We start from the raw sequence: 13,729 nt of genomic DNA, 5'->3' as shown, positions 1-13,729 counted from the left end.
TCCATCCTCAACCAAATTGCACCATTTAAAACTTGAAAATAACCTCCCATAGTTGAATGATCACACTGGAGCTCTCAGAAAATGTGAACAGCAATGGTCTATTTTATGCTTGTGACTTAATACAAGCCTTCCTTGCACGTTGGGCTGAGCTCCAAATCCATATATATAAATTTCTTTTCTTTCAAATCTATCTGGTCAGGAGTCATCTTGAGGAACAATCATATTGAATTTATAGTTAATAATATCATAATCATAACAAATTGCATAATGCAGTAAAAATGAATTTTCTCTACTTAAATGTTTAAAAGAAAAGGTCAAAGGCACCAATGTCTGGAAACTATATAGGCCAAAATGGCCTTTTGCTTATTTAATTATCCCGTTCAGTATTATTTTAATGGCTCAGCTTTCTCTAAAAAATCACCAACAGTATATAAAGTAATTCAATTTAGCTTGTCTATTGGCTACAGCATTAAAATGCTGCTCATACTTACGGTAATAATAATTCAACTATGATATTATGTTATTTCTTGATAAAAAAAAAACCCTCACAGGAACCATTGTTCTGCTTTACTATTGATATTTTAATTACATTTTGCTTGTGTACATTTACTTGACTATACAGGACTTTTACTTGTAGTGGAGTATTTTTACACTGTTGTATTGCTAGTTTTGCACCTCAATCTTCTAACCTACTACAGTGTTTTTCTCCCCCAAAACTTCTTTCTGTATTCTTATGTGTTCTTCTTTCTTAGTATAGGAAATTTTGTTTATCATCATAGATATGATTCAGGAAAAACTTTCAAACCATGAGGGGTATTATGGTTTTTACAGCATGTAGTAGATACTGTGAATGGATATTACCCATTATTCTCACTATGAATGATTTATAAACTCCTTTGGGCTTCTGGAGTTGCTGTATGCGTAGAAAGCCGACATCAGAAGAGGTATGGCATGAGTACATTGAAACATCATGTCCATTTAAAGCGCTGTCAGCTGTGTCTGCTCTCCCTGTGCCTCTTCAGCACAATCAGGCCCTAAGCCACCACTCCACAGGTCTGAGCAAACAGAACCACACTGTGCTCTGCTTTACTCTGCTCGCTGAGTGAGATATTATATATCATCTCAAAGGTGGCACACGTGGCTGCGACAAGGACCTTAGGGCAGACCAGCTTTAAGAGTTTTACACAAAGAAAGAGAAAAAAGACGGGGTATTTTATGGAAGAAAAGAACTCTAGAGTCACTGAGTTTGTGGAAAGCGAAGGATTACAAAGGAAGATCAGGAGCGTCTAAAAACCTGCTTGGAGCTTCAGCTATAGCATCCCAAGCCTCCTCTACCCATCAGATATGAAAAGAGGAATTAATAACAAGACTGTCCAATAATGGCTGACCTGTTTCTGCATAATGCTTCTTGGATCAGAAGGAGGAAAGTGAAAGAAAAGTGGAAAGGAGTGAGGATAAGCGAGAAAAGGGGCAATCACATGCTCTTGATTCTTTTCTCCTACATGTGAACAAATGAGCTGCGGGGGCGGCAGGGAGGGGAGCGCCACGATTAAGTGTTAAATAAAATATGGCCTGCTGACGTGAATTGATCATGGAGAAATGTGGGACAGAGGACGGTGATTCTTCAAGAGTAGCTAGCGTAGCTGTGAAAGACCCCCACAGGGTTAGTGCCTGTCTGTTCTCCAGTACTTAATACATCATCATCATAGGTCCTTGTCACACAAACTCGATTACACGCAATCTACTGGTGCTTTGATATAAGCATGATTGTGTTGTGCGTAGGTTGATGTTTGCAGCTGGATTCAATATAGGGCAACAGATACTGTACATATGTGAGAGTATTTCTGATGTGCAAGTATAATGTGATGTCACTCCTCAGAACCAAACCAGGGCAGGTTATGGTTGTTATGTATTGTGGTCATACATCCACCTGACCTCATTACTTCCTGCAGTGATATGTTTGTATGAGGTCAGAGGTAGGAAAGGTCTATGCAGGTCATTAGTGTGTGTGTGTGCGTGCGCGTGCATCTAAGAGTGTCTGTGTTTGTGTGTTATTAATCCATTACATCATCATTACACATTGTCTGGGGACCTCACACTGTCAGGTCCTCACTGAACTGAACTATCACATGTGGACATGCACAAACGTGCAAAAGCAAACACGTGTTATTGCTTCAAACACCACAGAAATGTTAACTGATTTGTATGTGTGCCATGTTCACATTAATGGTTTGTTACTAAGCAGAACAAAGCAGATCTAGGTGGCACTGAAGCTGTTTAATCCTGCAGTTAATTGTGTGTGATCCTTGTATATGAGAATACCTGGATGTAACACTAAGAATGGCACTGATTGGGGAACAAGACTAAGGGTCAGGTTATGCTCAATAGACTGATAAACATTGCCAACCTTAACTGCATGCGGCCAACATGGCTAAAACGTGGAAACAAGTGACGAAACACGGAGACTTGTCGAGACTCCAGCATACAGGGAGTCCCAGGGATTTCGTCTCCAGCCTGTTAAATCCATCAGAAACTTGTCAAGTATCAGGTGGCATTAATTATGAATGCCTTCTGTGATGGCTGAGCTGTTTGTTTAGTCTGCCTGTAAAATTGGACCCTGGATTTGAAGCGGACTGGGTCAGCGAGGTCACACGTGAGAGCTGTGCTGCTCTTTCCCTCCTGCTCTCTTTCAATTTTGAGGTAGCATTCAAAGAATAATGAGGAGTGGGAAGAAATGGGAGCAACAGCGAGAGAGAGAGGAGAGAGAGAGTGAGAGAGAGAGAGAGACAATACAAGAGCGGGACGTTGAATAAAACATTACTGAGAGAAAGATGGATGGATGATTGAGGGAACTTTGTACTTGTTCTGTTTGCAAGCCAGCATGTACAGTACTGAACACAGTGGCATGCTCACATACAGTACATGTACAAAGTCTACATATAACATGCACACGTATGAACACATGCATGGACTTTTAACAACTTTGGATTTCACCTCAGACCACACACACAATCAGAGGGGAAATTAACACAATCCTACTAATTTACATATCTAACTGCTGCTCTACAGGTTGGGACAGGCTCTTTCTCCACTCTCCCCACCCCAGGGTAAGTCTCCCTGGACTGGGCAGTCCAGTTCCTGCCCTTGTCCAGCACCAGGGACCAGCTGGTCTGAGCAGGCTCTTATAAAACCTCCGTTATTAGACTTCGGAAATGGAGACAGTTAACACGACTGCAGCTGAGACTAAAGCCCCACGGCCCTGTCTGCAAATTACATTGCTTTCACAAACAATCCCATTGAAATAAGGCCACCGAGGAGCGACTTTGGTTTTGGAAAGCATAGCCTTGATAGCGTGGTTTAGGCCACTCATTTTGTGTGTGCGCGCGCATCATTGCTACCAAGAATCACTAATACATTTTTGTATGAAATATGCAAAAACTCTAAATACTTACTCATAACTCCTCCTGAATGATCTAAATGTTTTGGTTGTTGGCTGTTGTTTGTTTTGACTGTTACTTATTCTGCACTTTGCCCAAAACTTCACAGCATCTCTGCTCTCAGTTCCTCAACAATTTCCATCTAATCCTCCTGTCCACTTTGATTTTCACTTGTCTGCTTTAGCCGATTTATGTAGAGCCCCAATTTGGACATTGGCTGTTTGCTGTTGTCTAGACTGGCGTGTGTTTGTTTGCAGTTAGGCTTCTCTTATTGATCTCAGCAGATAGCATCCCGTTTTGTTTGATCAAGTGTGCAAATCAGAGGAGTTCCTGATTCCCATCACATCACACAGCTGGGGACAATAACTGGGGTGTCTGCATGTATCATTGGTTTTCCTTCTACATAATGTATGCATATATTTCTGCATAAAAACATGTTCACAGTGAAGAAGCTAGTTTCACACTTACACTGGTTGTGAGCAGTTCAACCAAAGACCCCCCCCCATTCAGATTTTTTTACGTACAGTATGTATTTCAAGTATAATTATACCATTCAAATATGCATTTCCTATTTAAGCATTTTGGTTTGTTTCCCCTGTCTGAGGTTTTTACATCATGGCTGTATAACTCACCTTTCACGTGTCCTATAACGTCTTGATAACAAAGCGTGTTAGTCCCTGTTTGTCTGGTCCTGCAGGCCAACATACTGTAATACGCAGTAAGAGTCTGTCCTCAGTCCTACAGCGTCCTCAGGCGGCTCACTTTTGTAAGTACACCCACCACAAACGGTAAACAGAGAGAGAGAGTGGGAAGGCTTGGATGTGATCATCATCATCATCCGTTACTTTCGAGCGACAGGCCCAATCCGTCCAGGAGGCTGCGGTGTGTTCCGGGACCAGGAAAGGGACCAAGCCAGGTTGGTGCTGTGGTTCTGTCCGGAGCGGTAGGTACCAAACATCACTGCTGCTGTTCTGCTTGTTATTTCGGACGGTGCACAGTCCCATGTTGGTCTGCTGAGGTGACCCGCCCTGATACAGTGTCGGATTGAATTATATAATTTCAATGTTTTCGTGCATGTAACATCGCAGCAGCTCGTAGACACGCGGCACCGTGTTTCTAAAAGCAGCATAGAAGATGTGCCACAGATGATGGCTCCATCTTTGTTTTGTAACACAGCGTGAGCTAATGCTATGTGGCTGCAGAGCCGCACAGCGCAGGCTCTCCTTTAACCTGAAGAAAACATCGTAGCTACTGCGTTGAGCTGACTGCCAATGCAACATTATCCAAAAGTCAGTCACGGAACAACAATTACACAACAACAGCTGTTTACAGTCAGGTTAATAAACAGTCTGGAAGGCCCGATGATACTGCAGCAACAACGATGTACAGAAAAACTGCGTAGTCACCGATGATAAAGCACAACGAAGTCAGTTACTGAGATCATTCCTATTAAACACAAACAAAACAAACAAAAAAAAATCGTGATTTAGTTCCATTTGGGCAATATTTTCTGATAAGGCACCATTTATAACGAGTTGGCTGTTATTAATATTTTTAATTAAGACTTCTGAGTTGCTAGATTGTGGAAAATCCTTGCGTGTTTTTAGCTCTGAAATTCATTAGGGAGACCCTTCAATGGACTGTTTGACCACCTAGTTTTCAAAAGGGCTGCAGAGCATTCATTAGTAACTTTTATTTAAAAGTGCAGACTTGATGGATTGTACTACTAGATTCAGAAACATGTAGAATTGCAGGTGACAGTTTGTTAATTACCTATTATTAATGTTATACAACATTTACAAAAGGAAAACCCCATGACTTATTAGAAAGTGCGAAAAGCCTACTGATGCAAGAGATTCTTAAACAGAATAGAAGCTTGTTACCTTAAAACAGGACAGATGTAGAGAGAATACACTAAATGTGAAATAATGATGGTGAGGTTTTTTTTTTTTTATTACAAAATATATAGTATCAATTAAAAACGTTTATACCATAGTAAGTCTGCAGTTGTCAGTGTTAATAAGCAGTTTAGAAATGCATTTTGGTTCAGACATGCTGCACTTTTCCAGAGGATAAGTGGAATTGAATGAATTAACGAGCTTGTTAAAGTGTGATGGTGGAGTAGGGATAGTACTTGGTATAGTGTTGTACGATGAGATTATCTAGTAGAGCATGCAAATAAATTGACATGCTAAATGATCGACCTGATCTTTATTATTAAATTATAATCGTCATACTAGTGCTCACCTCAAATTCAGTGGCTATAGACCTTCTCTTTTTTCTGCAGAAGACAGTAGCATCTGTGGAGCTGGTATAAGTCTAGGAGACAGTAATATTGATATATTAGTATCCAGTGCCTCTGCTGATGAATGCATTAGGGAGGATGTTATTAAACCTTTTGAAATACGAGTATGGTCTTGGTAGTGGTGCTTTAGGTGCGTTATGGTCTGCATTGGATTTAATCATTACACAACCTTTCACAAATTATACATCGATCAAAAGCGCTAATCTCCTGATTCTGTGTGTGCGAAGCATTTAGGATCCGTATGACTGAACCAGTTCTGTGTCATTGTGTTTCATGTGTGGTCATACTTCATTAATATTGCAACCTTGTAAGATACTAAATAAGACTCACTTGTTTCTCTTCTTCCTCTGAAATCTGCATGTCTTTTTCAAGGAGTACACATTGATCCCTGCTCCACCGACAACTTGACTCAGATCTGGGTCACACTTCACTGTCACCATGGGCTCCTCCACCACATCTGCCGCTCTGTTGTGTCTGCTTGCGGGGGCCGTGGCAGCAATCCAGACCCCCCAGACAGGTGAGAAGGCCGGCATAGAGGCAGATGAGACTGCAGAGCTCAAGAACAATGGTGTAGAGTCTGAGCTGTAGAGAGAGAGAAAAAAAAAAAGAAGTGAGGAATTTAAGGAGGTCAAGATGGAAGCATGCTGAGTATGAAATTTCAGTGTTTCCTATGCACAAGAGGAAAAGAAAGTATTGATTGGATCAAACAGGAGCTTTACAGTCAATCAAGATAATTTAGTTTTGTTCATTAGTTGCAGTTGTAATTATTTGTGCCCGTATTTCAAGGCAGTCATACAAGGTAAATACTGGATAGGGAAGGTTGTAACTTGAAATTTTGCTTGATATCTTCATGATGAATACTGTATGTTATATTCATTAAGCAATGCTGCAGCTAATGATCTGATAACCTTCATTAATGGATTTATAAGATGTCACAAAAGAATGAAAAATGTCAATCACAATTTCTTTTTCAGAATTTATTTTGTTCAACCAGCTGTCCAAAACCTGAATATATTCGTTTTAAAATGTTAAGCAGAAAGGCAGCAAAACTTCACATTTAGTGACCTGAAGCAATAAATCTGAATCTCTGGAAAAAATTTAAAAAAAAAAACACAACACCTCTCAATGCTACTAAAATTTAAATGCTCCTGTTTTACAATCATGTAAGCCTATAATAGTTAATCTCATGAGATCTGCCCCAGTTGAGGCCTGTTTATTGGCAAGCAGCTGAGTTCTGCTTGAATCAGTGTCTGTAATTCAGTCTGTTGTGTATGAACCAGCTGAGACATTAACTGGCTCTCCAGTGTTTTTGGATAAGCAGCAAGCGAGCTTGGTGATCTCCCGTCAGAGGAGGGCCGTCGGTGGCAGTAACCCTGCCTCCAGCCTGGAGCAGGCTTGCATGGAGAAGGTGTGCAGCTACGAGGAGGCCAGAAGGTTCTTCCAGGACTCGTATCGTACGGTGAGCCCCAGGATTTCACTATGAAGTCTTCCCTTGCTTTTTTATCACCTCCATTCGATGAACACACTTTGTAAATGACAGAGAAAAACCACTGTGCAGCACTTCAACCGCACTTAACTTGCATATTTCTCTTGTAGGATATCTTCTGGTCCGTCTACATTGGTAAGTGCTATATTAAAATGATTTTCCCGTCACTGCGCAGTCCTTAGTCGTGCATTAGAGCTTCTCAGACTTGCTTTCTGTGTTTAGACGGAGACCAGTGTGCAGGGAGCCCTTGCAAGAATGGAGCCCTGTGTTCAGACAGCGTGGGAGGTTATGACTGTGTCTGCAAGTCAGGTTTCACAGGGGTCCACTGTGAAAAAGGTGAGGAGAAGATGCCAGCATACCATAGAGTGTGATGATTTACTTTTCATCTGGTCTGTGAGTGCTGCAACCCTCCCCTCTGTTTCCACGGATGTAGACGAGACGCTGTGCACCCTGGAAAAGAACAAGGGCTGCTCCCAGTTCTGTAAACCAGGCTACACTTCCTACCAGTGTTCCTGCGCCCGTGGTTGGAAGCTCAGCCAGACGAACAGGGATAGGTGTGAGCCTGCAGGTAGGTCTGTTTCGAGGGTTAAGAGAGTGAGAAATGATCTAGCAAGAGAAAAGTAATCGTAACCATTTTACATTCTTCTCTCAGTCAGATTCCCCTGTGGTAAGGTGAGCAGTCTGAGTCGGTGGGATGACAGACAGTCCAGCAACACCCGCAGCAACTTTGAGGGACTAAGCTGTACTTCTGCAGAGTGTCCCTGGCAGGTAGTAACACACACACACTAACACATTACAGGTACTCTGATGTGTGCACAGTAAACCTTTTTTTAATTAATTAATTTTTTTATTGCAAGTCCCTCCAACAATGATGCAGGGTCTTGTTGCATATTCATGAGCTTTGTCTTGTTGTTTGCAGGCTCTACTGAAGGGCTCTGAGTCAACTGGATTCTGCAGCGGAGTCATTCTGAAGGAGAATCTGGTCTTGACTTCAGCTCATTGCGCCAACAAATACAGGTCATTCCAGGTGGCGGTCGGTGAGTAGACAAACCACTTAATCACACCTTTGCAACAACAAGCAAACAACTCAAAAGTTACCCAATTACTTAAATTGTTCCTTGAGAAATTTACATATCCAAAGCAAGGAAGATGGATAATATACAGTTGGGTATAGGTGTAGGACAAAATCATCAGACAAAAGGAAAAGGAGAGGTAGTGCACACACTGAATCATGCAAGCTGCCAAACATTTGGTGATGCAACATTGCACTATTACAGATTTCTAAGCATGTTACAATGAAACCAGGAACACAAATGCAGAGGCTGGCCGAGGCTGCAACAAAGGACCTGTGAAATGAAAATAAATGAAAACGCAGGCTTACGGGTACACCAGCTGGCAGACAAGCAGGCAGATGCAGAACTGGATGCAAAAACAGACAATCCAAACTCAGATGTCTCTGGGAAGCACAAGGGAACTGAACAGGAAACACAAGCAGACAAACTGACAACAAGTGAGGGGGAGCACAGAGACTGAATACCCAAGGAGGGGAGGTAACGAGACACAGGTGCAACACATTAGGGCGGAGCAGGTAATCAAAGAGTCACACTGGAAGCAGGAAGTAAAAACAACAGGACACATATGCAAAATAATTTCAGAATAAAACAGGAAATAACTAAATAAGAGTTCAGGCACGAAGTCACTTCCAGGGGCAGATCATGACAAAGCACATTAAAAGCACTTCAAGAAAGAACTGTAGCTCACAATACGCAGTTCATCATTTTTTCCAGTACACATTTATTCTCAATTTAGAACAAATGTGTACAGTGTTGAGATTATGCATGAGGGGATTCATATTATATAAAAAAAGAAAACTTTTGACCTACTGTATGGAAGCCAACATGTGTCCCATGAAACTGTGTGTTTGAATTCACATAAAGAATTTCACATTTGAGTATTTTAGGTTAAGGATTTATAAGGGATATTGGGTACATTGGATAAAGGTGACCAAAAAAATGAATAGAATGATTATCAATATATTAACTGACTAATCATTTTGTCTATAAAATGTCGGGAAAGGGTGAAAAATACCTGTTATAATTTCTTAGACCCCAAAGTGACATCTTTAGATGTTTTGTTTCATCTTGTCAACAGTTCAAATCCAAAGATATTCAGTTCACTTCTGAGAAGCAGCAAATGTGTCAGTTTTTCTGAAATAATTACTAAACCAATAATCTGACTGATCAAAATAGCTGCAGATTAACTTTCTGTCAATCAACTAATCACTAAATGAACAGATCATTGCAGCTCTGTATGTATGTCAGTATGTGTGCATTAGTTTGATAATCACCATTATCCTGAATGTCTTATCTTACCTGCACCTCCTCAGGAAAGCGCAGCACCGTCTATGAAGATGGAGAGCAGACACTGTACATGAAAATAATCCACATCCACCCGCGCTATGTGGAGGGTCGTCCTGAAAATGACTTGGCCGTGGTTGAGCTCCGCGACCGCATCACCTTTAAGAGAGAGGTGGTTGCTGCCTGTCTCCCAGACAGAGACTTTGCAGAGAGCATCCTGATGACAGGAGAGTTACCCGCCGTGGTCACTGGCTGGAAAGAACCCAAACAGGTATCAGCTTTCGAAGGCCCGCTCACCCTTAACCACCTGGTGTACAACCAGCTGCCTCAGTGTCTGGAGTCTCACCCCAACCTGATAACCAATAAAATGGGCTGCACTGCTCCTCGGACCAATGCCGACTGCACCATGAGCTCCGGCAGCCCCTTGCTCACCCTGTACAGGGAGGTGTTCTACCTCACTGGGGTGGTGAGCCAGCCACAAGGGTCTGACTGTAGCAAAGGTTACATCTTCCAAAAAGTGTCACGCCACCTCGGCTGGCTGCAGTCACTCATGGGCTCCCGTTAGAGGGAGTAGTCAGGGAAAACATGAAAGCTACAAATTTAAAGTAATGCAGGTATATAATATATATGTAAGAAATCACATCAGTGTTTCCATGTGTGCACTTCTAGCTCAGTCTTTAGTTTTGCCATTCTGTCTTTTAATAATACCCATCTCCGAATGGAAAAACTATCCTAACAACATATAGTCTAAGTCCAGGTGATTGCTTTCCATTTCTCTCTATGGACTTCCTCATTTAACCACAAGGTGGCTCTCTGTTAACATAAACAGAGAAGCACTTACTGTATGTATCCACCAACCATATGGCCAAGAGATGAAGTGAATTATTCAGCATGTGTTTTGTGATGTGGACAGACCTTTTAATAACCTTTGAGTGATGTTATTTTAGTGACTACTGCACATTGTAACATTCCAGGTAATCACTGTTCTATGAATGTAATAAACCCCAACATCACACCGGATGTACTTACTGTCATTGTTTGTGGATGAAGTAGGCTACACTGCAGTATTTCTGGAAGATGCTAAGGAAAAGCTGTTTTCTGGAGTCCTATGTTATTTCAAAATTTGACATTTGATGATAAGCTTGAGATACACCATCCTGCTTTTGATTGTTTCCCACAACCCCCGACTACACCCACCATGTCTTTACCACAAGCATCATCTGCGTGAAACTAACAAGATATTGAAGTAATTAACAGTTGCCACACTATGCAAAACAATGCCAGTAATAGTGAGAAATGAAGCATATAAGATTTAAAAAGTAAAACAAACAAGATTAAGAGTGTGCATATTTCAGTCTGAACCAAAGTGGTGAACCAATTAACCAATAGACCGCCTGATACTGCCATCCCTAGAACCATGTGGCCATTATGGCTAAAAATAGAGACAAGATCAAAAATATTAATGAAACGTAAGTATAAATGGAGTCAAAAAACAAGGGAACATGTTTGAGGTAAACAAACAACACAGTCTCGAAGTCGTGAAAAGAAGTGATAGATCTGAATGAGATAGGCAGGTCATTCCGGTCTGATGGTGCTGTAAATTTAAAGGCTCTTTTATTTCTGTTTATACCAATCACATCTATATTCATGCAAACTTTCCAGCACAAAGAGGAAAAGAATGAATGAAAAAAAAAATTTAGCCTTGATGATCTTTGTAATCTAGCTGTATATCCCCAGTTCGTCACACACAGACGATCTTTGCTCGCCCTCACTGTCACATACCCCTGTGTTGTCTGGCAACATTTTCCCACAGACACTCGCCCTCTGTAGTTTTCTCACAGCCTCCCTGGTGAACAAGGCCAGGACCATGTCATGCAGGGAGAGAAAAGGAGAGGCAGAAGAATGGGCATGAGAGAGAGAGAAAGTAAGAGACGCCACATAACAAAAAACCTGGCCTGCCACTTTTGATCGGGCGCGTGAAAAGGACAGCTCTGAAAGCTGGGGCCCACGTTGGCTGTTGCCATGGTACTCACCTAGGAGATGGCTCCTTGCTCCCAAAAATGGCTCTGCTCCTTTACTGGGTCATCCAGTGGAGATTAATTTGAGTGGAGCTCCTTCCTTCCTGAGTCTGGTCCTGCTCTCTGGTCCTGCCAGCCCCATTTATATGCTCAGCCTTATGTATACAAACACATTCTAAGCAAGGTTCAGCTAAACTTAAGCTCAATCTACACTGAGCTGCTGAATTCACGCTGTTAAATGTATCACACAAATATCAAACAGCCACTGCATGGCTTTCATTCTTTTCCCTGAAATCTGAGCAAATAGGGAGACGAGCATATGACACGAATTCTGAGAGGTAAAAAATAGCCGGAGACAGGAAAAGGAGGCCGAGTGAGATGTTTGACAGGCAGAGAAAGCAAATGGCTGAGATGAAGAGATGGAAAATGGCCTGTAGACGATGAGCAGAGACAGACCAAGAGACCTGGGATTTGTGATGTTGACACAGAAGAGAAATCATCTATTGTGTGGACACACTGATAGACCTACAGTCTATTAGACATGAATGAAAAGGCCTCGGAGAGGCACATTAGCAAGGCCATTATTGATGGAGGGAAGTGAAAGCACTCAATGTCAAAGCTTTCACTCTTCACAAATCAAATGTTACTATTGCTGCTGCTATCGTTGAATTTTACTACAGTGTGTTGGTACATCTGGCCACTGCCCTACTTAATCAATAATCCTTTACTCTTCTCAAACCCGAAAAATAGTTGCATGCTGTGACCTCAAATCCTCCCTATGCTCAGTGTGTGTGTGTGTGTTTGCACATACATGCATAGCACATACATGCTTATTTGTGCCTTGTGAGTCAGAGGGGGGTGACATCAAATGACAGACTTTAGAAAGGATTATCTGTCTGTGTGGTGTCTGATTCCACAGAGGGGGTGAGCAGTATGTCTGAGTGTTGAAGGCAGATTGAGTGAGTTAAAATCTGACTGGGGAATGAGTGTAATGAGCGCTCTGCTATCTGTGAAGGCATGCCTATGATCTTGTCTAGAAATCCCCCTTCCCAAAATCCATGTCCCCAATCTTTTCTCCCTTCAGGACTCCACAGACATGGGGCTCTGCAGTCAGATAGGGTGGCAAAGCTTCTCCCCTCCATCCAACTCTACCCCACCCCATCTCAAACTCTGCCCCATGCCAGGCAGAGCAGCTTCCACTTGGTTGGGTAATTGTGCAGGAGAGTGGAGGTAACACAGGACCTCGAGAAGTTAAGGCCTGGGCAGGGAAGTAGTGGCTGAAGGAGAAAGAGAGAGACAGGCTGTGGACTTCAATATAACTCAGCTGTGGTCTAATTTACTCTGATATTAGTTTTTTAGCAAGACTAGTTTAAAGCCATGCTAGCAGCTCTGAGAGGGCGAACTGTGAGGCACAGCGGTGCTCTGTCGGCATGCTAACATGCACACAACGAAAATGCTAACACCTACTTTAGCATACTATCATGCTTACATTTGCTGGATTAGCACTAATACCTAACTCACGTTATATCACTTACTAGAATTATAAGCAGCCGAGTGCTAGCAATGTAACTGAAAAGAAAACCAAAGAATCCTGCACACTGTGTATCACTTGAACTCACTATTAAGTACGTTTTCTGATCCTGTGCACCCGTCACTAATACTTTAGGGTGTGCAAGATATTTTTTGAAGTTACACTTAAATTAAATCTAATATTCCCAGTATCAATTCAGCTAATTTAAAATGAATTATACACTGTTTGTATCTGGTTTCACTTGTTAATGAACAACTACAAATCTGTGATGTAGCAAAAGTAGCTGATTTAGGATATTTATCTGGTTTGACTCCAAGGCTAGAGTGAGCGTAACCATCCTTATAATAATATATAATAATCAGATGTTTCCCTGTTCCCACTTTTTCGACATTGCTTGAATACAACGTTAAGATATAGTACAGCTGAGGATGATGGGAATGAAATTACTTTCTGAGATATCTGGTCATTGATCACATATATAAGTAATCATAATCTATCCACTTGTTGTGGAGCCATTTCACCCAAAACCACAAATGTTAATCTCATGGATGCACTAGATGAAAATTTTGTGCTAATCCATCCCATAGTTGTCACT

The 13,729-nt window shown here is 41.7% G+C and overlaps 1 protein-coding gene across 2 annotated transcripts; it reads left to right on the top strand.

The window, feature by feature from the left end:
- The first annotated feature begins 4,221 nt into the window (after positions 1-4,221).
- Positions 4,222-10,605, top strand: proza (protein Z, vitamin K-dependent plasma glycoprotein a). Of its 2 annotated transcripts, none has more exons than XM_023423294.2 (9): positions 4,222-4,380; positions 6,115-6,259; positions 7,047-7,201; positions 7,339-7,363; positions 7,451-7,564; positions 7,662-7,796; positions 7,881-7,996; positions 8,148-8,265; positions 9,615-10,605. In XM_023423294.2, exons 2-9 carry the CDS (start codon positions 6,181-6,183, stop codon positions 10,148-10,150), a joined length of 1,278 nt encoding a protein of 425 aa, XP_023279062.1. In that variant the 5' UTR covers positions 4,222-4,380; positions 6,115-6,180; the 3' UTR covers positions 10,151-10,605. The 2 variants fall into 2 exon arrangements, with proteins under 2 accessions (XP_023279062.1, XP_023279064.1); XM_023423296.2 differs by having other exon boundaries at positions 4,228-4,353.
- The last annotated feature ends 3,124 nt before the right edge of the window (positions 10,606-13,729 follow it).

The sequence above is a fragment of the Seriola lalandi genome, unplaced genomic scaffold (assembly GCF_002814215.2).
Source record: "Seriola lalandi dorsalis isolate HSWRI2012SDOR001 ecotype SW California unplaced genomic scaffold, Sedor1 jcf7180002054690, whole genome shotgun sequence".
Classification (NCBI taxonomy): Eukaryota; Metazoa; Chordata; class Actinopteri; order Carangiformes; family Carangidae; genus Seriola; species Seriola lalandi.
This window is presented reverse-complemented; position numbering and strand designations above follow the sequence as displayed.

Excerpts from the sequence above, each read along its gene's own strand:
- proza (XM_023423294.2), top strand. The coding sequence starts at position 6,181 with ATGGGCTCCTCCACCACATCTGCCGCTCTGTTGTGTCTGCTTGCGGGG. Across the intron at positions 7,364-7,450 it reads CTTCTGGTCCGTCTACATTG|ACGGAGACCAGTGTGCAGGG; the intron begins GTAAGTGCTATA and ends TTCTGTGTTTAG. Across the intron at positions 7,997-8,147 it reads CTGCAGAGTGTCCCTGGCAG|GCTCTACTGAAGGGCTCTGA; the intron begins GTAGTAACACAC and ends TGTTGTTTGCAG.